This window comes from Trichechus manatus, unplaced genomic scaffold (genome assembly GCF_000243295.1).
Source record: "Trichechus manatus latirostris isolate Lorelei unplaced genomic scaffold, TriManLat1.0 scaffold00080, whole genome shotgun sequence".
NCBI lineage: Eukaryota > Metazoa > Chordata > Mammalia > Sirenia > Trichechidae > Trichechus > Trichechus manatus.
Genome location: NW_004444016.1, coordinates 3294593 through 3317586, shown reverse-complemented (window position 1 = coordinate 3317586; position 22994 = coordinate 3294593). Strand labels below are relative to the sequence as shown.

General features: G+C 56.1%; 1 protein-coding gene across 4 annotated transcripts in view; it reads left to right on the top strand.

Moving 5' to 3' along the window:
- MPRIP (myosin phosphatase Rho interacting protein) overlaps positions 1-22994 on the top strand; it is a 201253-nt gene that overhangs the window by 138004 nt on the left and 40255 nt on the right. For 3 of the 4 annotated variants that reach the window (XM_023735558.1, XM_023735557.1, XM_023735559.1), the window contains exons 4-9: positions 4697-4848; positions 7956-8040; positions 13568-13778; positions 14999-15296; positions 20199-20340; positions 21327-21440. In XM_023735558.1, coding sequence (XP_023591326.1) covers positions 4697-4848; positions 7956-8040; positions 13568-13778; positions 14999-15296; positions 20199-20340; positions 21327-21440 — 1002 coding nt within the window. Of the gene's footprint in view, positions 1-4696; positions 4849-7955; positions 8041-13567; positions 13779-14782; positions 14943-14998; positions 15297-20198; positions 20341-21326; positions 21441-22994 lie in introns of all 4 variants that reach the window. The other variant, XM_004381019.2, reaches the window with a different exon arrangement.

Sequence of the window (22994 nt, the reverse complement as noted above, 5' to 3'; positions counted from 1 at the left end):
GCCCTTTGGCCCTTGTTGGCTATCAGGCAGGGGTCATAGGCTGGGGTCTCAGCAGGGTATGGGTACATCTGTGGAGACAGGCCCTCATCTGTGCCCTCCAGCATGGTCATCAGGTGAGGCTCAGGTGATCTCAGCCATGAGCAGTGTTGTCCACTTAGTTGGTGTGGCCTGGAGGCCAGAAGATGATCAGAGGCTCCCTGAGGGCTGCAGGGCCATCTAGCGACATTGCTGTGCAGGGGCTGAGCCCAGGGCTAAGCTTATTGCAACATAGAAGAGGAGATGGTCCACGTCATCCTGTTTTTGGAAAATGCGATTAGCAAAACTAGGTGAAGCCGACCTCTTGGGAGGCCAGCCTCCATGCCCCTGGAGGGGCAGAATTGGGGCAGTGTGCATGACTGCACAGCGCCTTGGAGGCCAGGTGTTCCCTCCGGCTGGATTCAGGCCACAGCCTAGATATCTGCCCTTGCTCTTGCAACACGAGGTTTGGGCCTGACCGGGAAATGATTGTCAAGGACCACGTTTTCTCCTCTCTTCAGAAGGCTAGCATACAGGTGATACAGCCAGCTGCTAAACTGAGGCGGGGGGCAGGGAGTGCTGGCCAGAACCTGAGGGCACAAGCCTAAGCCTTTGCCTGGCCTGGCGGCCATCTGCAAGCCCTTAGTTGAATCTGCCTCAGCTTTGTGAGTCTGAGACACAGTAGGGTGCGGAGTAGTGAAGGGGCTAGCTCCAGGGTTGGAGGGCCGGGGTTTGAATCCTGGCTCTCCTGCTTACTAGCTGTGTGACCTTAGGCAGGTTACTTAGCTTCTCTCTGGCCTGCTTCCCCATTTGTAGAATAGGGGTGGCACTAGTACCAACCTCATGGGATTGCTCTGAGTTTTCCATGAGATAACGCATGTGAAGGACTTAGACTAAGCTTGGCCATTATGGTGGATGTTACTAGTAACACTAGTAGTGGTGACGGTGGTAGTGATATTTCCCCCACTTAATTCCTTTGCTGTCGAATGAATTCTGACTCATAGTGAGGGAACTGTTTTTATAATGGGTATCATTACACACCTGGACCTGCTGTACAAGAGTGATGGTTGGAAGTGAGGCATAAATAAATTTTCCAAGTTAATACCTGACCCTCACACAGAGCTAGTAGGAGTGTAAAATGGTGCAGCTGTTTTGGAAAACAGTCTGGCAGTGCCTTAAAAAGTTAAACATAAGGTTACCATATGACCCACCAATTCCACTTTTAAGTATACACCAAAAAAAAAACAAAAAACAGGGACTCAAACAGATACTTGACCAGTGTTGATTGCTGCACTATATAATGTTGGCACTATATGATGTGAAAAATGCAACCAATATCATGGAGTAAGTTGTATAAAAATTGTTAAATGAGAACCTAATTTGCTATGTAAACTTTCACTTAAAACACAGTAAAATATTTAATTTTAAAAAAAAGGTGGAAACAAACAGAGTGTGGTACATAGATACCAAAAACCAAACTCATTACCATTGAATTGATTCAGACTCATAGCTCCCCTATAGGATAGAATAGAACAGCCCTGTAGGGTTTCCAGGGAGAGGCTGGTAGATTTGAACTGCTGACCTTTTGGTTAGCAGCTGAGCTGTTAACCACTGCACCGCATAGATACAATGAGGTATAATTCAGCCATAAAAAAGAACGAAGTGCTGATACGTGCTACAATGTGAATGAACCTTGAAAACATTATGCTGAGTGAAAGAAGCCAGACATGAAAGCTCACATATTATATGATTCCTTTTATACAAATAGGCAAATGATAGAGACAGAAAGTAGATTAGTAGTTGCCAGGGCTGGGGGAGATTGGTTAGTGAGGAGAAAAGGCACCTCATGGTAAGTCATGTGTAAAGGTGTGTAGAGGAGATTGTCATTGTGACAGGGCCTCACAGAGATCTTGGCATATAGGTAGCAAGTAAACATCAACTTCTTTTAGCCCTTGCCTAGTTGTTTATGTCTTTGCCTTTTATTGATGCTTCTGAAATCCTTTTTGGAAGGAGGTAGAGTCCTCACTTCACAAATGATGAAACTGAGGCCAGAGAGGTGGAGTGTTGGAAGTCCTGTGGTAAAGTTGTATGGGCGCCTCTGCTCATTCCATTGGTGACACTTGGCCACGCAGCCACATCTAGCTGCAGGGCAGGCAGGCAAATTCTGTCTTTAGCCAGGTGGCCATGTGGCCAAATAGAACTGTCCTGTGGAAGAAGGGGAGAAGGGGTTGGCCTCAGTGACCCGAACCCTAGAGCATAGTCTCCAGAGTGGGACACGGGCCTCTGTGGAGGAGAAGCCATCAGAATTCCTGTCCCCACTTTGTCTGTCTGTGTGTTTGTATGTGAGTGATATGTGTGTGTTGTTTTTACAATATAATGATATACTGACACCATGGTATGGAGATATGACTTCTAAATTGCTATGCATTTGTGTTTCACTGGTGAACACGTGCCATCAGCATGGTAAAACCACAGGTCTGCGGATCAGAGTGGGAATCTACGATGAGGGAGAAAAGGTCGCCTTTGAAAACCCCTCTGCCCTGTGCTTTCCTTCCATTCTCTGTTCTTGCCCCTGGCTCTCTCCTGATCTGATGGGATATTTCCTCACTTAACAAGTAGGAGACTCAAGGCTCAGAGTGACAGTGTACCTTGTCGAGGGCCTGCGGGGGACACTCATTTTGCACGTGGGCGTCTGAGCTCTGAGAGGGCCACACAGGGTCCAGGCAGGGCATTTGCATAATGCTGGAGAACAGGGGCACGGAGGAATTGGAATTTCTGTAGAATCAAGTAAATGGAGCTGAACAGAGAGTTGGGAATGTTGGGCACTCCCTTACCAGACCCCAGCCTTGGCTAGAAGGTGCACTTCCTTGTGTGTGGGAATAGTGCTGATCTGTGAGAGGGACCAGGCCCTGTGTGGTCTCCCCCAGTCACGGGCAGGCGGGGACTTTCGTCCAACCCTCCTGGCCTAAAGTAAACACTGGTGTAAGGCCACAGCCTTGCCCACGGCTCACCTGAGGAACCCCCCTCTGCCTGGTTGTGGGATAGCCCTACCCAACTCCCTTTCCTAACTCCCACCCAAGAGCCTTCCAAGAATGCCAGTAGAGAAATCCACAAGGGTGTCTAGTCTTTGGAAAGCGCTGGACTTATGGATGTGGCTCACGTCCCCACCGGGGTCAGTTCTGAAGCAGGACATCCCTTGAACACATCATTGAGGGTGCACACTCTGCCCACTGAAGGTCAGAGGCAGACAGACAGACACCCAGTCTCTGTGAGCCAGTGGCCTTGCCTCCTGCTGTGCCTCCACACTTCTGAGCTGGCCTGGGAAAGATGGGCTGAGCTCAGAGCCCCATGAGTACAGGCTTCTTGGAGCCGGAAAGCCGATTCCTTTTTCCTCCTGTGGGGAAGAGAGTGGCAGGCCCACCGCCATGTCAGGAGTGGCCCCAGGGACCCAGCCCCTCCAGGGGCAGAGGTGGCTGGCAGGAGCTCAGAGTCAGCACCAGAACCCATGTGCTAATGCCAGGACAGGCCTCTTCCCAGTGCAGCAGGTAAGAAGCTCGTGGTTGGGGAGGGTCTCCTAACTGGACTACACTGAGGCAGCAGCCGTTCGCCTCTTATGCTGGACTTAGTGAGCACCCCTGTGCTCAGGGCTGAGGCTCCTCAGTGGGATCAGTGGAGAAGCTGGAGGTGGATCAAAGGTGGGCTGGAAACGGGAGCCTGCCCCTTCCTGGGGCCTCCTCCCCACACCTTGGCCACCCACCCGGGTAGTGGGACCATCATCAGTGAAGGCGTTAAGGAAAGCACTTCCCTCACCTGCTGGGAAGGAACTCCTGACTCGTGGTAACCGTGAAGACCTGTTTGCTCTGTGCACCCTACCGCCCAGTCTACAGTGCCTCCTTCCAGAAGGCCTCGTTATGTTTGGGAGGAAAAGCACAAGGCCAGAGGATGCTAAAAAAATCATCTAAAAAGGTCCTCCCGCCTCACCTTTGCCTCAGCAGGAATTCCTTAAAGCCTTCTTTCCTTGTTTTTCATTTCCTGTACCTCATTTCATTGTCTAAGAGTTTTTGCTGTCAGAAAAAAGGTTGTTTCTGGGTAGGTGCCATGTGTCCCGTCCCATCTCCCCCCATCCCCCACCCCCTCAACCACAGCCCTCTGCGAGCTCTTTGGCCTGCCTTGAGAGAATTTATGGATGTCATGGCCTTTCCTGCCCAGCCCCATAGCATGCTCTCACGGATGCAGCTTCTCTCTGGCCTCTCCTTGCCTCTAAAAATATCCTGGTTATTTTAAAGCCAGCTCTTCTGGAGCCTTGTCTTACTGCTCTCTAGTGAGACCAGACTCTGGCTGCCTCTCTTCTCCCAGCTGTCCTCATGGAGCCATCCCCTCCTGTCTCTCCCCAGCTCCGTCCTCCAACAAGGAAATAACGTCCTCTAGAGAAAGCCAAGCCCTTGTCCTTCCTCCTCCCTGGGGATTGGAGGGCAAGAAGTAGAGATGCGAGTCCTGGGGAGACACTTAGCCTGACTATACTATATTACCATGGGTAGGTACCAAGCGACCAGGAGAAGTTCTGGGGCCTTTGGAGAGGTGGCAGTGGTCAGAAGTAGCCTAGGTTGGAGGCAGTGAATGCCACCTCATTCTGTAGCCATGGAGCTTGCCTCTGAGTGACTCTGTCCCCTTTTCCCTGCAGCCTACCACCCTTCCCCAGGGCACCATCAACATGAACCAGTGCACGGACGTGGTAGACGGGGAGGGCCGGACTGGCCAGAAGTTCTCTTTGTGCATCCTGACACCCGAGAAGGAGCACTTCATCCGGGCTGAGAACAAGGAGATTATTAGCGGGTTAGTGTGCCCACTCTGCTGGGATGGGTGCTGGCTGCCCACACGCTCTCAGGCCAGGCTCCACGTTGGCACCAGCACAACACGGCTATGTGCTGATCCAGAACGGTCGTTGTTTTCTTCCCTTAATGTGTGTCACCTGCACCTGGTCGCCAGGACAGACATGGGACCCACCCTCCCTTCCACTTTTGCCTTTTTCCTTAGCACATCAACAGTGTGTGTGAAGGTGATGCGTGGTGTTGGGAGAGTGAGTGGTGGCGTTCATCCTGTGGGTGGTCCTGTGGCAGACAGCCTGAGTCCTGCCCTTCAGGGGTTTGGGGCAGGTCGGGGTCCTTGGTCCAGGGCCCTGAAGCACCTGCCGTGGTTGTATCTGCATGATCCTGTTTGCCTGCACACACGGGCCTGCCATCCTCCACGCAGTCAGGCAGATGAGAGCACTGGGAGACGTTCTGGACACTGGGGGCCCGGGGTCCTGCATGTGGCTGGGCAGTCCCAGGCCAGAGGCTTATGCCATGGCCACGCCTCATTCTTTCCTGTCCAGTGGGCAAAGTCTTGTACCCTGGGCCCCTGTAGCCCTCTTGTCACCCTAGGACACTTGGCCTCTGTCAGGGAGTCAGGTGGAGCACATTCTCCCGGGGGACAGATGCTTCTGCCTGTATCCTCTCCGTCCTCTGTTTCTAGCCTTCCCAGATGGAGCCCTTCCCTTGTCCTCCATGGCCTCCGCTGGGTCTCACTCCTTTGCCCAGTAACCTCCCCCCTGAGCTCTAGGGCCCATGACAGGTCTGAGGCTTTGGTCACATGGTCAGTCCAGCTCCACGTCAAAGCCAGGCCCCTGAGGCAGTGCCAGCCGTTCCCACCAGTCAGATGTGGGGCAGGGAGCCCTTCGGTGAGTCTAGCCCAACCCTCTTTCAGGAGAACAGGGGAGGTCCAGAGGCAGTTGAATGGGCCACTCAGAGCTGGATGGGGAGCATGGAGGGGCTCCTAGGCTGATGGGGCCACCACATTGCACCATGTCACACAGCTCCTTTAGAGTCCATTAAGGGCTGGCCAGGGTTGCCCCTTCTGTGCTCTTCCTGGGGTGGGGTCTAGGAGTTCTTTCCTCTCCACGCCCCTGCCTTTCAGCATTGCCCACCCCCCACAAACTCACTCACCATGGCTCTGCCTCCCAGAATTGGAGAGCCTGCCCGAGCTGTGTCCACTGCCCCAATCCCACGTCCACATTCAGCCCGTCTGCTCCTTTGTACTGAATTTACTTGGTTAACATTTCTAACACATCAGGGTAATGTCACATGCTTCCAGCTGGTCCTGTGAGAAATCTGAGTGCAGAGGACACGGCCCACCACCCTTTCCTGTGCCTGGGCCTCTCAGATTCCAGCTCCCTCCGCAATGTGCAGAGACAGGTGCCTGCTGCCCCCTGAGGACACCTCCCCTGGGAGGACTCAGACGCTCCCCTCGGCACCAGTACAGCCCCGAGGGCATATCTGCTCCTCGAGTCTCCAGGGACTGGGGGGCCGGGTCCAGGCCCACGGCTGGTGCAGGCAATTATGGGATGAACACAAGCCTGGGAGCAGCACCAGGCACTCGTTGTCCTACTGTGTGGCCCTGGATGCCCCCTCCATGTGGCCTGATCACCCTAGACTCTCCTGTTCCCTCACGGCCTAAGCCGTGAGGCCTGCGGACGTGCCCAGCCGGGAAGCACCTGGGCCTATGCAAGTGAGTTCCCGTTTTTGTGGGAGTCTCCCCTCCTGGGTAAAGCTTTAAAGGGACCTTGTGCAGGCACAGATCCTTGGAGTCCTTTCTTGCCTCTTGGGCCTGTGGAGAGGGGCCTGTGGGCCTATGGCTCAGGCTCTGATGGGCGCGGGCATTGGTTCATTGTCAGCAAATCAAGAGCTACTTGGTAAGGGCCTTGCTAGGTTGCAGGTGGCCCCTTGGTCCATAGGATCCTTGTACCCAAACCCAGCTTCACCACCACCAACTGTCACAGCTTACCTAGAAGACTCTGACTATGACCTGGCCTTCCTCCCTGCCTGCAGCTACCCCAAATTAAAGCAGTACTTCTCATGCTAAAAGCATGCTCCCTCACTGCCCTCAGCTTAGTATCATATGGTTGAGTCAGTACGGCCACTCTATGCAGACTCACTGGGACTGCCGGCCTCTGTCCCATCAGCAGGTCCTCACTACAGGCAACAGTGGGGCCAGTGTAGACCAAGTACTGCCTAAAGATTTGGCCAGACATCTCTGGCAGTACCTTCCCACTGGAGAGAGCACAGCCCTTTTACCCCCAGGGCCCAGGGCCAAAGCACAGGACCTCAGAGCAGGTGGGCTTGGGCTTCCCTCTTCCTGCCCCTCTACCAACCAAGCAGGACTGTTATGAACCTCGAGTCTCTGTCCACTGTAAAACTCTGTACAGTGGATGTTGCAGCCCCAGGTTTCAGAAGGAAAGTCAGGGGCCAGAGGGGTAGGGCTGTCAAGGCTGTTGGCGGACACAGCAGAGCCCTAGCTAGAATCCAAGCCTCTGGCTGCAGGCCCATATGCTCCCCTCTCCAGGGCACAGCAGTGAGCTGGAAGGTCAGCTGCTCAGCCACCCAGGTGACCTGCTGCAGGGGTCTTTGGTGGCATGACTCCTGGATTCCTGCACAGGACAGGCATCTGCCTCAGGACAGCCCCACCCAGCTCCAAGCCCAGCCCATCTGCACACCTGCCAGGTCCAGTCTGGGAGGGGGGCTTACAGCTGAATGTCACCTCTGAGGACAGGACTGTTAAGGGGAACAGTAATGTGCACTGAGCTTCGTGGGCCTGTGGTCAGCCTGCCCTTGGCCCGAGTTGTGCAGGGCCTGCGGAGCCCCTTACTGGCACCGTGGTCATCGCAGGGTCGACGTCCGACCCTGGGCCCCATGTGTGCTTTTGTGGCCTGCTCTGTTGGCCCAGCCTGCCCGGCAGTGGCAGACTCTTACCAAGGACAGTGCTTTTCAAGCAGGCAGGCAAGATTCAGAGTTCTGGCTACCGGGTAGGCAGAGCATAGGGCCTAGTGACAGGCTGCCCCTGTAGGGCCACAGCCATGGTCCCTGAGAGCAAGGGTCTCACTGGGTGCCCCTCCCCTCTCTCCCCAGATGGCTAGAGATGCTTATGGTCTACCCCCGGACCAACAAGCAGAACCAGAAGAAGAAACGAAAAGTGGAGCCACCCACACCACAGGTACGTGCTTGATTTACTGGGTGCACCCTTGGTGGGCTGGGGAGAACGGAGAGTGCCCTGGAGGTCAGGGGCCTCAGAACCCAGCCTAGAACGGGGGGTGAGGGCAGTGAGGGCCATAACCCCACGTCCCTCTTCTTGACGTCGTGGGGATGGAGTACCTGCTGGGTGTTCTCAGGGCTGTGGTGGGGCTTCCAGCCAGAAGGCAGGTGCTGAGCAGCACGACGTGTGCCAGCAGTTTCCCCTGGCCTGGGGAGAGGATGCACGGGGAGGAGCTGCATGCGGCACACAGATGCCCGTGTAGCCACTGTACAGGAAAGAACTAGCCCCTCCACTTTCCTCAGGGTTGACCCTGCAGGTGGCAGGCTGAGGAGGGGCATGGGGAAGTATCCCAGAGCATCCTGGTTGAATGAGGGGGTCTCAGGGGACCCTGCTGTGCTCTGGGCTTTGACCATAAATGGTAAACGCTGGCAGTGGCCTTGATTTCTGTGTGTGTGCGTGCACACACACACGTCTCTTGTGTGGCCAGAGTAGGGGTGGCGGAGGTCATGCCGCCAGGTCCAGTTCTTCCCCAAAGGCCCCGAGTGTCACCCCTCCTCCTTCCTCCTCTTGGCCAATCTGCCAGGGCTCAGGGTGCCTGAAAGTGTTCTGCACCTCCCTGCCACACCCCCCATGCTTCTGGGACCCCGCTGGAGTGATCTCACCTTTCTGAGCCTCAGTTTCCTGTTCTGCAAAATGGGGCAGGGGGGAGGTTTGGTATCCAAGTAACAGAGTTAGTACAGCATGAAAAGGAGGATCGAGCCTGCCAGGTGCCAGTGTCCTTTCCTGGGCTCTGTGCCACCTTCTCCCCTGGGCACTGCTGTTACCTGAGCTCACAGCAGGGTGGAGGAGAGTGGGGCCTGCCGTGGAGTCTCCACAGCTCTCCTGGCTGCTGTCTGCCTGCTATGTGCAGAGGTTGGGGTGGGCGGGACCCATGAGCTATGCTCGCCTGCCCCCCCTTCCCTCCACGCCCATTAGGGACTCCCTGCAGATGCCCTGCCTCAGCCCACCCTCCATCCGTCCCTCGCCGAGGAGTCCCAGCGTACACCCATGACAGCATCCCTGAACAGTGTGTGTCTCTGGCAGGCAGTTGGCAAAAATGCAGTCGGAGTCATTCCTGGAGACTGAAAATGGGACTTCTGTGCTGGGAGCAGCAGTTAATCACACAAATCCCCCAAAGCTGCTTGGTTTGAGAGAAAAAAATCTCAGGCAGAATAGCAGCATTTAGGGTTATGCAGCATTTCCATGGTGATGCCTTGGAAACGGTGTGGGAGCAGAGCATCTGACTCCAAATAAAGTAACTCCACGTGCAGAGGACACGTTGGGCCAGACCAGGGGATTTGGTGATTGTCCTTGCTCCGTGGCAGCCCCTCCCATGTGACATCACCCCCTAAATACTTCTCATGTTGACTTTACCTTTTGGTCACTGAGCCATGGGTTGGTACCCGGAACCAGCATGATCCCAGGGCAAAAATGTCACCCACTTCCCTGAGGGCTTCTTAGACCCAGGAAGCTTGGGGTCTGTTAATCCAGCCAACACGTCTTGGCCCTCTCCCGAACCCCCATAGAGGCCCTGGGCAGGTCCTCTGCTTCCTCTGCCCCTTGGTCTCAGGTGTGTCACGTTTGAGGCCACTGTGCCCAGCAGCTGTGGATACTTTTCAGGGGCCTCTGCAAAGTGGGGTGGGGCTTGTACTCTACATCAGGGTCTACCTCTGTGGGTCAGTGTCAGGATGGCAATGTGGGGACCCCCAGGGGAGTCGGGAGGATACAGCTGCACTGGGGTCTAGGCCAGCCTCCTCTGTGCGCCTGGTGCTGAGGGCATCCTGGAGCGCTAGGGTGGGAGTGTCAGAGGCTGAAAGCCTCAGGGCCCTCTGGAGGCATGGCCTCACAGCCCCTCTGTGGCCCCTTCTCCAAGTTCCATATGGCCCAGGAGAGCTTCTGACCACACCAGCCGAGGACCTGAGGCTTCCCCTGCTGCTGTGCCCTGTTGGCCTCCACCTCTGCCCTCCAGGAACTCAGTTTAGCACAGGGCTGAGAGTCCCCTTGAAGAAGGGTGTCACAGGGAAACTGCGGGCCTTGGTGGGTCAGGTCAAGTATGAGGGGACTGCTACTGTGGGGACGTCACAGACGAGGGACAATGATGACAGTCCAAGGGGCTCTGGGGGAGCAGACCACCTTCGGCGGGAGGCCTGGGTCCAGAGTGACAGGAGCACCCCTACAGAGCCCAAGGCTGGGAGAGGGCAGGCCTGGCCCACTCTGGAACCTCAGAAGCCCAAGGGAGCCCCTTCCTCAGCCCTGTTAAGCTCTCAGCAGGAAGGGCTCTATGCTGGCACCTGAAGCTTCCAGCGGAAAAAAAAAGTCATCTAGGTGTGACCAGGGCAGGGGTCAGGCGAGGCTGGCGGCCATGTTCCCTGAGCAGGTGTGCAGGCCTGGCATCTCGTTTGCCCAGCCCTCATACCCTCCTACCCTCTCCGGGCTGGCTTTCCCATCTCCACAGCCCACCAGGCTCTCCATTCTCACTTCTGCCTGCCTTTCTTCAGGGGCTGTGAGACACGCCCAGCTCTCGGTACCAGGAGGGTCCCTCTGGCCCAAGTGCCCTGCCCTGGGGCCCGCCCAGGGCCTCTCCTTCTGCAGTCTTGTTTTCTGCTTGGGTGCTGTACCCTGCTCCAGGGTAGAGACCTCCCATCTTCACACAAGAAGTGGAGAGGAAGACCTCCTGTGGTTCCCCTGCAGAGGGGGGCCTCTGATGGGGCCTGACTCTGCCCCTGTGCCCTCTCCTGCTTTGAACCCCATCTGAGCAGCCCTGGTGCACAACAGGCTCCCTGTGGTGTCCACAGCCACAGGCCATCCAGGTCGTGCAGGACGGAGCCCACAGAAAGCCTAGCACCTCCACTGCTTCCTCTCAGCAGTACCCTCCCCACCATAATGAGGGCAGTATGAGGAGAGAAGGCAGCACCATGCAACCTGGCCTGGCCCCAGGCCCTTTCTGTTATGCCACGCACACATCTGGGCCTTCCAGGCCATCTGACCCTCCACACACACTCTCTTTGAAGGGAAAGAGCCTCTTTACCCAGAGCCTGGGCTCTGCTCTCCTCTCCCCTTCCCTAGGACGAAAGAGTGGCTTTGTTCCCACTGTCCCGTTGATGAGACCTGGCACGGGCAGGAGGGAGCAGGGTTGTCGAGAGAGGAAGAAGTCCCTGTTGGGCTGGGCTGGGCTGCACCTCAGGGCCATCTTCTTTGGGATGAGGCTTTTCCACAGTGGGGATTGGGAAGGGGGCTACTCATGGAGCCCAGGGCCAGGAGGGAGGATGTCTGCAGGGCTTGGTGTTGAGAAACGTGTGTATCTCCAGTGCTTCCAATCACGTGCCCTTGGACCTCACACCTGGTATGCCCTCCCCCTCCTGGGGATTGCTGCTAGCCCACCCCTCCCCAGGACTGAGGAAGAGGGGTGTATGCCCTGGGCGTTCTCACCTGTAGCATGGGGCATCAGCAGCCAGCAGTCAGGCCTCCTCTCGCGGGCTCGACTCCATCTCTTCTTCTGGTCTGGGCTCTGAGCCCACCGTCCCCTGCTCAGCCAGTACTGCTTTACCAGGGCAGACTTGACATGCTCCCCACCCCCTTTAGTCCCCACCCACCAAGCAGGCCTGGCCTGGCCCTGGAGCAGAAGACACTGGGCTGTTACAGAGGGCATGGCAGAGGAAGACTGCCCCCGGAGCCCAGAGTGCAGGAGCCGAGGACCTCACCACCAGGGAGACTAGGGGTCAGCGGCCTATTTGAGGCCCCAGCGGCCCTGGAATTGGCTCTGCTGGAGCCCCCAGGAGGTGGTCAGGATAAGCCATTGCCATGCACGTCCCTTGGCTTCTGAGAGCCACATGAATGCTGTCTCAGGGGTCTTCTGAGAACCGTGTGAATGCTTTCTGGCATGAGCATTCTCTGGGGGACCTTCTGTCTGTGGGCCAAGCGGGAGGGCAGACGGAAGCCTGGGTTTGTTTGTAGGAGGAGCCATCCAGCCTTATCCTGTGAGTTGTGGGATCCGTGCTAAGTGAATGGAGTTTCTGGACCCAGCAAGAGGCCCAATTCTTGCATTGTGGGACCTGGGGCCCCAGGGTCCTCGAGGATGCCACCTCCAAAGCAGCACCCCTCCGTCCTGAGCCCACGCTGTAGGAAGTGCACCACTCAACCCCTCACGAGCTGTGGGAGTTTGGGCACACCCCTCCCTTAGGCTGAACTGTGCCTCTGTGAGGGCACTGCATCTTCTCCAGAGGACTGCTGGGGAGACTGGACAGTAGTGTGGCTGCCTGAGCCCGGCACAGTGGCACTTGGCCACTGCAAGTACATCACCTGGTGGTCGTACTGTGTCTGCACACCCACACATGCACGCACTCTCCCTTATACAGAGGCTGTGTCACATACAACCCTGGCCAAGGGCCCCAAGGCAGAGGTGGGTCAGGGTGGGTCTCCATAAATGAAGTTTGGTCACCAGTACAGGGGGTTGGGGCGGGGGGTGAGTGTCTGCTATCGGCCTCTGTATTTCTGGCAAGAGAACTGAGCCGTGCAATGCTTTGAGAGGGACCACAGCCATTCAGCAGCTAGAGGGCGCCTCGGCTGGGCTGTTTCTCCGGCTGAGCAGGTGTCAGGGCCAGGGCTCCAGATGTGCGGGATTAAGGTTCTTTGCAGCTCCCGAGTTGGACCCCCTGTGTCTGTGGGAGAGCCCACTCCCACAGGGCGACAACAGCTCTGTTGACTTGGGACACAGTTCTTATCTGGGCTGCAGGCTGGGATCTAGCCTGTGTGGGTACATGCAGGCAGGCATGGGCATGTGTGTGTGCATGTATGTGTTTGTGTGTATGTGAGTAGATTTGAGTGGGATGTGTGGTTTGCATCTCTTGATTTGTTCCTTCACACAGTGACCCAGGTGTTCCATTTTAACTTCCTAGGACTACAAAATGGAGGGTGGGTGGTCCCCGGGATGCCCCAGCTTGCGTGCTTTGTGAACACATTTCTTTGCATCACCCTGAGGATCAGAAGGTAGTGTCTGAGTGTGTGTTCTCTTTCCTCTCCCCTTATCGTGTTTTTGAATGCTAGAGGTCTAAGAGTGGCATCTTGTGGGCAGCCCACTGTCGTTCAACATTGGTGCCTAGTGCATTGCTGTACAGCTCTGTCTGGGTTTGAGAACAGGGAGAACTTGCCCGTGTTTGGTGACATGGCTCTGAGAAGAAACCCAGAGTCTCCCTCTGTGCATTTACCAGAGGTATACTGAGGCCTAGTAAGACCAGGCCCTTTGGAGAGCTGGCTGGGCTGCAGAGCTGACAAAGCCACAGTGCCATCAGAAGGAGGCCCAGCTACGTGCATTCCTTCTATGTAGGCCCGTAGCTTTGCGTCCTCTGGGAACCTTAACATCCCCAGAGCTGAACACAGGGCAGCCGGGAGAGAGATCTGGTGCAGGCACGTGCTCCTGTGCCCAGCACAGACCACCCCACTCTCCTTTCAGGAGCCGGGGCCTGCCAAGATGGCTGTCACCAGCAGCAGCAGCATCCCCAGTGCTGAGAAAGTCCCCACCACCAAGTCCACCCTCTGGCAGGAAGAAATGAGGGCCAAGGACCAGCCAGATGGACGCAGCCTGAGTCCAGCCCCGAGTCCAGGCCAGAGCCAGCCTCCAGCTGCCAGCTCCCTGCGGGAACCTGGGCTGGAGAGCAGAGAAGGTAGGTGGGGCCATCAGGGCCTGGCGAGCCCAGCCATAGCCCCGCCCCACCACGTCCTGAGGCCAGGGCTCCACTGCCCACTGTGTCCTGAGGCTCTATAGACAGGACCTGGCCTGGTGCTGGGCCAAGAGTCCTGGCTCAAGCTTTCAAGTCCTCTGTGTAAAGGGGTAACACAGCACCTGCCCCATCAGTCTCAGGCAGTGGGTATGAAAATCAAAGATGCTGTGTAGCCAGGTGTGTGCACCTGTTAGGCAGAGCGACCTCTGGCCTTCTCTCCCAGGGGTATCTGCTTTCCTGACCAAGTTTCTCTTAGGCAGGAAATCCAGTCTCCCCACCCTCCATGGGAGGACCCTAGAAGCCCTTGTTCTGAGGGGAATAATAGTCAGGGAGGTCTGGTCCTTCTCCTCACCACCGCTGCCTGCCACAGGCCCCCAGGTAAAACAGAGGGAGAGGGTGTTGGGAGGAAACTGTGGCATCACCAAGCTTTCTTGGCCTCATGCCTTGGAGTTGCCTGAACAGCAGTGATTTCCATCGCAGCCTCCCTCACCTCAGGGCCAGTGAGGCCCAGACTGGCTTTTTCCTTTGATGTCATGCCCAGATCCTTAATGGTAAGGTGACAGTTGGGCTGAAACCCAGCTTGCTGAGTGGAAGTTGTCCCCCACTCCCCCTCAGCACACACCCATCCATATCTAACATGCATTTACTGTTTCATTCCTGCAAAACTCCACTGACCTTCCCTCCCCAGAGCTAATTCAACAAATGGAAAGGCCCGCTGGGCATGGTGTTTGCTGAGAGGTCATTATTTCTGGGTGAAACATCTCATTCCCAGCCAGCAACTCTTCTGACACTGGTGGGCTTTGGGGGTAGAAAATGGAGAGACGGCCCTGCTGGGGTCCTGAAGAGGACTTTTTTAAACCCTTAGAAACCAAGGTGGCAGCAGGGCCAAGCTGAGTGTGTGTCTCCCTCCTCCACCCCACCCCCCTACCCCCACTCCCATCTTGCAGAAGAGGGCACCATGAGCAGTGAGCAGATGGACTGTGGCCGCAAAGTGCGGGTGGAGAGCGGCTACTTCTCCTTGGAGAAGACAAAGCAGGACTTGAAGGCTGAAGAGCAGCAGCTGCCCCCACCGCTCTCTCCCCCCAGCCCCAGCACCCCCAGCAACAGGTATAGTTACCCCAAATCGTCCTCCCAGGAGCTTGGCCGTCCCCTTCCTTCCCCAGGTCCTCGACCCACCTGCCGCATGATCTGCAGCATCTCCCTCAACTCCTTGGACACCGCCAGCCCGCCCCCTGCTCACCTGGACTCTGGCAGCGCTGGGGGGCGGGGAGCAGAGAGACTGGGGCACGCCTTTGCCTTTAAAGCCAGCAGGCAGTATGCCACCCTGGCCGACATCCCTAAGGCCATCAGGATCAGCCACCGAGAAGCCTTCCAGGTGGAGAAAAGGCGGCTGGAGCGTAGGACTCGGGCCCACAGCCCAGGCAGGGAAGAGGTGGCCCGTCTGTTTGGAAACGAGCGGAGGTAAGGAGGGGATTAAACGGCTGAACACGTGCACATGCATGCGCGCACACACACACACACACACACCCTTTCTCCTTTCTCACACATGCATTCACAAACTTTCCTTTCTCTCACACACACTCCCTCTTCCCCCAGATACACACATACATTTCTCATACACACACACTTCCTCCTCTCTCACACGCACAGACTTTTTCCTTTTACTCTCACGTACACTCTCCCTTGCACTTATACACAGTCTCACAGTCTCCCTCTCCTCCCACTCATATACACACACACTTTTCTCCTCTCTCTCACACACACTCACAGACTTTCTCCTTTCTCTCTTACATTCTCTCCCTTGCACATTCACACTCACACATTCCCTCTCTCCCCCACACACATACACTCACTCGCACACTTTCTCCTCTTGAACACACACAGTTTCTTCTCTTTCTCTCACACTCACACACACATTTTCCTTTCACACACACTTCCATACGCGCGCGCGCACACACACACACTTTCTTCTCTGTCACACTCAGATATCCTCTCACACACACTTTATTTCTCTCACTCTCACCCTGTCTCTCACACACTTAGGCACACTCTCCTCTCCCTTACACGCACACACTCTCCCCCATGCACTCACACAATACTTTCTTTCTCACACACACATGCATACCACTTCTCTCTCTCACACACACACCCCTTCTGTCTTTCTATATACATGCACTCTCCCCCATGCACATGCACACACACTCTTCTTTCTCTCACACTTGCTCTCTCTCACACACACACTCTCCTTTCTCTCACTCACACACATTCCCCACACACATGCACATAATTCCTAAACCTTCCCTGAGGAGGCACATTTGTTTTCCGTTTTGGTTCAGAGTGTGTGGAAGATCTTTCCCTTTTGGCCCTGCACCCTAATTCCCCCCTCAACTCAGCCCTTATACCTATATACCCGTTGCCATTGAGTCAATTCCGACTCATAGCGACCCTATAGGACAGAGTAGAACTGTCCCATACAGTTTCCAAGGAACGGCTGGTAAATTGGAACTGCTCACGTTTTGGTTAGTAGCCAAGCTCTTAACCACTGTACCACCAGGGCTCCAACTTAGCCCCTAGTAGCCAGAGTGTAGGGTTTCTCAGCACCCTGAGGCCTAGGTTAGTGCCAGCTGCTTCCTCTAGTGCCTCTGGTACTGGGACCTCAGGGACTTCTGGCTGGATTCACAGCTGCCTGGGCCTGTGGACGGGGTCCTTCCTTCCCAGCCTGCTTCTAACCTGAGATGACCGTGGAGGTGGAGTGGTGACAGGGGCTCCCCTGCCCTTATAGCCTAGGGGTGAGTAAAGGCTCTGAAGGAGATGAAGGCAGAGGACTCGCCCCCTTGGGAGCCATGGAGGAGCTGGGGTAGACTGCAAGTGTGCTGAGTGCCAGGGCCTCACTCTTGTCCCATGTTTAGCTGAGTGGAGGAGGCTGGCTACAGCTGCAGCTTCCTGGGGATAGCTGGGGTTTGGACAGCTGGGCATAGGGCAGGGGCTGAGGGTGCCATCTGAGAAGAGGAACACTCTGTCCCCTACCCCTTGTTCTGCTGGCCCCAACCTCCTTGGAGAGAACTTGGGGCCATCTCTGAGGACCAAAGGATACAATGCCCCTTCACACAGGCGCTTCCACCCTGGGTTTGTGAACTGGCTTTTGCCTCTCTTTGTTTACCTTGGGGACAGGCTTCTTCCATGGCCTGTGGGTAGGCTTCTGGAAGTCCATGAACCCTTGAAATTATTTGAGAGTGTGTATGCACATTTCTCTGGGGGGGGGGAATCTCTAGTTTTTATTAGGTTCCCAAAGAAGTTCTCTGTCCAAAAAAGATGCTTAGGCCTCAGCTCTAGACATCTTCCCAACCGCAGCCTGAAGCCAGGGGCAGAGCAGTGCAGGCTATCAGGAACAGGAGTGACGGCAGCGGGACTCCATCCCCTTGAGAGGCAGGCTAGCTGGAGGGCATTTCTGCCCTGCTCCTTTTCTCCTTACTCCCCCTTACAGTCCACAGCTCACCCAGTCTTTCAGACATCACAGATGGAAAGGACATACGGGTCCTGGGATGCAGTCTCCTTGTTTTGTGTACAAGTCAGCAGAGGTCCAGAACAAGGAGCTATGTCCGGAGTTGTCTATCTTGAAAGAGAGGAGAGCAGAGCGTGCCTCACTCCTGGGGAGAGGAATAGGAAGTTGAGTGCTGCTGAGGGCCTGGAAGGCACTGTGTGAGCTTTGGCCATGTGTATAGCTCCTCATCACCCTGGTTGGCACCTGGCACCACCTCCGCCATTTTAGAGACATAGAGCCAAGGCTCAGATGTAGGGTGACTGGTGTGCAGCTCCGAAGCCTGCACACAGGGCTGAAACTGGTTGATCCTGGCCAGATCTTGGCTGGAAGTTCCTGCTACTACGAAACAGCCCAGGACAGGGGCCAGGGGTTCCTCTAAGCAATTGATATAAGTCATGGGGCCTGCTGGAGCTCTCAACAGCCCAAGGGGACAGGCAGGGGGCTGTGTGCCGCAGGGGCTCCTGGGTGGGGTTGCCATGTCCTGGTTTAGTGCCATGCCGAAGAATTAATATTCAACACGTGCCTGCTTGGCTTGGCTGCTCCTCGGGAGCATCCATTTTGAATTGTTCTTTCTAGTGGCCTGTGATAGATGAAATCTCGGGGCTTTGCTCCCTGCATGCTTTTTGCCACCATGGAATGGATTTTTAACTGGTGTTGGAACCCCTGGAACCCGGCAGCTCTGCACTAAGCTCATCATGTCACTTTCTTATTGACCCCGATGACTTCTGATTGGCTGCTGTCACTTCCTGAGGCCTTCCTGAGGGATGGTGGCTCAGCCAGATGGCCCAGGAGCTAGGCCGCCGAGACAGCGAGTGTTTCTCTGATCGCACATGAGCCCGGCTGGCTGGGCTGCTCAGACTCTCACCAGGTCTCTGCCTGTCGTTTCTTGGGCAGCAAGTCGCTGCTGATGGCTCTGTATTGGCAAGCAGTGGTACTGGTGGAACTGCTTGTAACTGACAGGCAGGGCCAGCTCCCCACAGGAGTCCCAGAACCAGGGAGGCTGGGCTGGGGCAGGGGTACAGTGCCATGTCCCCGTGCCTACGGCCAGCTGTGAGGCCTTTGCTGTTGTGCTTGCAGTGCCTCAAGGGAGTCATGCTAGTAACTCCCTCTTGACAGGATTTTATGGCTGACTGTCCCAAGCTTGTGGTCTTGGTGGACAGAGCACCTCCCGTGTAGAGGCTGTTGGAAGTGCCCCTCCCCTCCTCTCCCTCTCTGCAGCCCTGCAGCAAGTGACTTGTCTCACTGTGCAGTGCCTCCCTGCTTTCCTGGGCTTTTCTGAGCACCACTGTCAGGGGGCTCATACAGAAGCAGCACAGAGCCCTTTCAGTATGCTGGAATCTTCTCCACATCTCACCAAAGTGTTCAGGATGTGGCCAACCAGCCAAAGCATCTGCCAGAGCTTTTCCCTGGTGCAGGAACTCTAGCAGCTTCCTTAGCTTCCTGCACTATCCCATCCTCTGGCTCCTTTCCCTGCTCCCGCCCCACCTCACTGCTGTATTGATTGCTTGCTTGTATCCTGAAGAGCTGTCAGCCTGCTTTAGGCTCTGAGTTCTACCCTTCAATGTTTTGCCTTCCTTGATGAAAATAAGAGAGAAGGTTTTACTAAAGCTTACCCTCCCTGAGAAAAAGCTGGCCTCTTGTGGGGGGGTCTCAGAATCTGAGCCCGTTTCCTCTCATCTTCCCTTTAGAGTTCGTTTTTACTCTCGTGGGCCCATGGGCCCTTCACTCTGCCTCCCTCAAGTCTTGCCACTCATCTATAGTGGGCACCCCATGAGGCGTTGTGCAGGAGAGAGCTTGCTGCTGGTGCTTGCGCTGCCCAGGTGTCCCTTGGAGAGCAGGCCTGTCTGATGAGGAGCTACGCCAGCAGATGCTGAGTCCCCAGCCCCTGGGCAGTTGAGGGACACCAGTGTGGGACCGGGCCCCAGGCCAGTCCCTCCTTCCATCCCCCATCAGCCCCCGCTGCCCAGAGGTGATCTCAAGACCATGATGTACGTGATGGTGGTTCCCCTTTCCTGCGATCACCTCAGGTTTTGTTTCTTTAGTTCTCCGAATGATTTTGGTTTGCCATTATTTGATTTTTTAAAACGGTTCTTTTTCTGTGTATTCATTTTCCAGCCTTATTTTCTTCCAGGTCTTGTCCCTCTCCACCTCCTCCTGCTGTGTCGCTGTGACGTTACTCGTCCTTCCTCCGCCTGCTTCGCTCCCATCTCAGCTCCGTCTCCAGCAGTAGACAACCTGATGATGCCGCCAGCCTTTTCACATGAAATCAACCTGCTTTTTTTGTTTTGTTTTAATTTGGTTTTTGATTCTTTTCACTATTGGCAGAAATAGTTTTAATTCATGGGCCTTTTTCTTGCTAAATTTTGGGTGCCCAGGGGTGGGGACTGCATCATGGTCTGTTGACGAATGGCAGTGGGAACTGAAGCTGTTTCCCCTCTGAGGTGGCGGTGGCCTCTTGACTGTGGGTGTGGTCAGGAGAGGGTGCTGGGTGACCAGCTGTGCAGTGTCCATGTGTGATCACATCAGCCTCTGGGGGCTACGGGGCAGGGGCAAGGAGAGGTATGGCGGGGGATGGCCTCACCCCTGAGATGCTGCCAGCACCCTTGTAACCCCTCCCTTAGCAGTGAGGGGGCGGAGGGTCAGAGGTGGGCCCTCCACGGTGTGCCCTGAAGCCCACTTGGGGCTGTTGTGCAGAGAGGCTCAGCTGGGGCTGGCCAGAGTGAGGGTGTCAGCAAAGAAGCATCTCCTCAACTCTAGGCCAGACCATGTGGGGACTGGAGAAGCCCCATCTCCATCAGCAGCCTCTGCATCCTCTTCTGCAGGAGGTCCCAGGTGATTGAGAAGTTTGAGGCCTTGGACATTGAGAAGGCGGAGCACATGGAGACCAGTGCGCCTGCTGGGCCCACACCAACCAGTGACACTCGCCAGGGCCGCACCGAGAAGAGGGTGTTTCCCAGGAAGCGGGTAAGCTTTCAGGGCTTCATGGTGACATTCAGGGCATGGTCGTTACATGCTCTCAAGGCCCTTGTTACCTTGCTGTCAAGGCCATGCCCAGCCCATGACTCAAGCCATCTCGCTACTCCAATCCCCTCCAGGCCCACCTGGGATGGCCCACCTGTCCTGCTTCTGCTGGACTCCCCTTATTGTCTCATAGTTACTTGTTTCTGTCTCTGGTCTTTTTCTCAAGTGAACCTCTTGAGGGCAGGGATTGTCTTCTGCATCTTCATGCCAGAACTTCATCCATTTTTGCAGAAGTATGTTCTAATGAGGTTTAGATCCCAAGTTGTATCTAGAATCTTCTCTTCCTCTCTGAGGCGGCCCCAGCAATAAGGCTGAATAAAACTTGCTTCCTCTTTCTTTTGAGGGGCAGCCATACCCCCATTTCTCTACTCACCCACAAGGGAGAGTCAGCTCTGCTGTCCTCCTCCTGGACAGCCCACCCTCTTCTGCAGCTCCTGCCTGTCTGGTTTTCCTCCTCCCTCCGCTGGCTTCTCTCTTCCTTGTACGAAGCACCAACGTGCAGGGGACAGATAGCCTCCACCAGGCTATGCACCAGCCGCTCACATCCTTGTCTGTCCGCTGCCACAAATCCAGGTTGATCCTTCTGGGATACTGAGACGATAGAGGCTGGGAGTGGTTGGGGCGGGGAGCAGGGGTGTGACGATGATGAGCGCATCTGAAGGGAAGGACTGCTCTGAAGATGAGGGATTTCAGAACCCTGCAGCATGTGGTGGGGGGGCACTGCCAGAGTCCAGGGCTTGGGTCCTTGTGCCAGCTCTGCCACGGGCTTGCTCTGTGACCCTGGACAGATCATCCTCTTCTCACCCTCTGGGTACCTTGTGGAGCCTCCTGCCTAGACACACGCTGGCCAAGCTGCTGCAGGCCCCCAGCCTGGGACCAGATGTCCCCCAGGCTTGGGCTACACTGACCAGCGCTGCTCTTTGCCACAGGACCTCACTGCTGAAGCCCCTACAGCCCCGCTCCTAGACGTGCCAGCTCCCCCCCTGTCTCCACACCGAAGAGCCAAGTCACTGGACAGGAGGTCCACGGAGCCCTCCATGACGGTGAGCCCAGCTGGCACCCACACACCGGGCCCTTGGAGCTATGCACCTGCCTCTCTGCCCTCTGGCCCTGTCTGTCTCTGTCCATGCTTCAAGCACCACTTCACACACCTAGCCCAGCTGCCAGCTCACGAGACTCGGGAGCAGACCCTAGAGTGGCCAAACTGCTTTTCCCTCTTCTGGTCCTGGCATAGCCAGGGGGACCCATGGAGGTATCCTGAGCTCTGCAGAAGTGTGCTGTGAGGAAAGCCACCTTGGCCACCACAGGAGAATCCTGACTCCAAGCCAGGACAACAGCAGGGAGCCTCTGCTGGACTCTGTTGTTTGCCTTTGTGCTGTTTTGGAGGCAGGAGCCAGTTTGTACTGGGAGCTTTTGTGCCACTCCCTGGGTCTCCACCACAGGCCGGAAAGCAGGTCTTTGCTCCAGATTTCACTTGTTGAGGATGTGGGCTCTTCCTTCGCCTTCCTCCACCGTAGCAGGTGTGTCAGGCAGAGCACAGTCAGATGGCAGATCCGGTGAGAGCGGGGCAGGGTGGCAGAGGCCTGGGGCACAGCCCTGCTTCCTTGGAGGAAAGCCTGTTCCCTCCGCTTTGCCTTCAGCCTCTTAAGGAGACTGGAGCCTGTTGACCACACTCCCCGCCCTCTCTCTGCTGCCTGCACAGTGGCACACCGTGGACCTCTGCCCAGCCCAGGGCCAGCAGCTCCCAGCTGCAACAGGCTTTCATAGGGCCACAGAGCAGGGGCAGGAAGGCTTCTTACCAGGAGGAGGCTTGGTTTTTCCTTTAGCCTAGGTTTTTGCTCAAGAGTTTGCAGCAGAGGGCCCCAGAACACTGTTGCTAGCTGTTGTCCTCCCATTTCTTAACTATTCTTTCTAACTGCCTCCCTGTCCTTGGAGCAAAATGATGTCAAAGCCAGTTTCTGATGAAGACGGCTCTAGAAAAAGAGAGTACCTGGGGCCAGAGGAAGGCTGGTCCGTGTCTCGTGGGACACAGGGCCTCACACAGGCACCGCATGGCAGACAGGGGCATCAGCTCCGACGGACATGTGGGCAGAGCAGGTGGTGGCTCAAGTGGGCCTGACGAGTCTTTCTCCTGTGTGGCTGCTCCGCGGGCTGGGCTTGTGCATCTGGGAACAGAAGGAGGTGTGCAGCACAGGGGAGGCAGGGAGGAGACAGCCCACCGCTATCTGCTCTCTTGGTGCTGCTTCCTATAGGGAGAGGGAGACTAACATCGTGATGGGTCGGAGGCCCAAGTCTTGGCAGAGCTGTGCCACCCCCGCCTGCTGCGCAGCTTCTGCCTCCAGCGTCAGCTCTCAGTCTTCCTGTGGCTTCTTCGAGAGAGCTTCTAATTCTCCCTTCACACATCCTTGCAATGTTCCCCTTCATTGAAGCTGCTCAGTTATTCTCTCTGCCTGAGCCCCACTCTTCTCGGCCTCCTGGTGTGTCATACCCACAGCACCAGCAGGCCTCAGCGAGGGGTTTCTTTGAGAGCAGCTGTGGCCACTGCTGCCCACGGGGCGCCCATCTCTCCTCTTCAGGGCATCAAGGCCACCCACGCC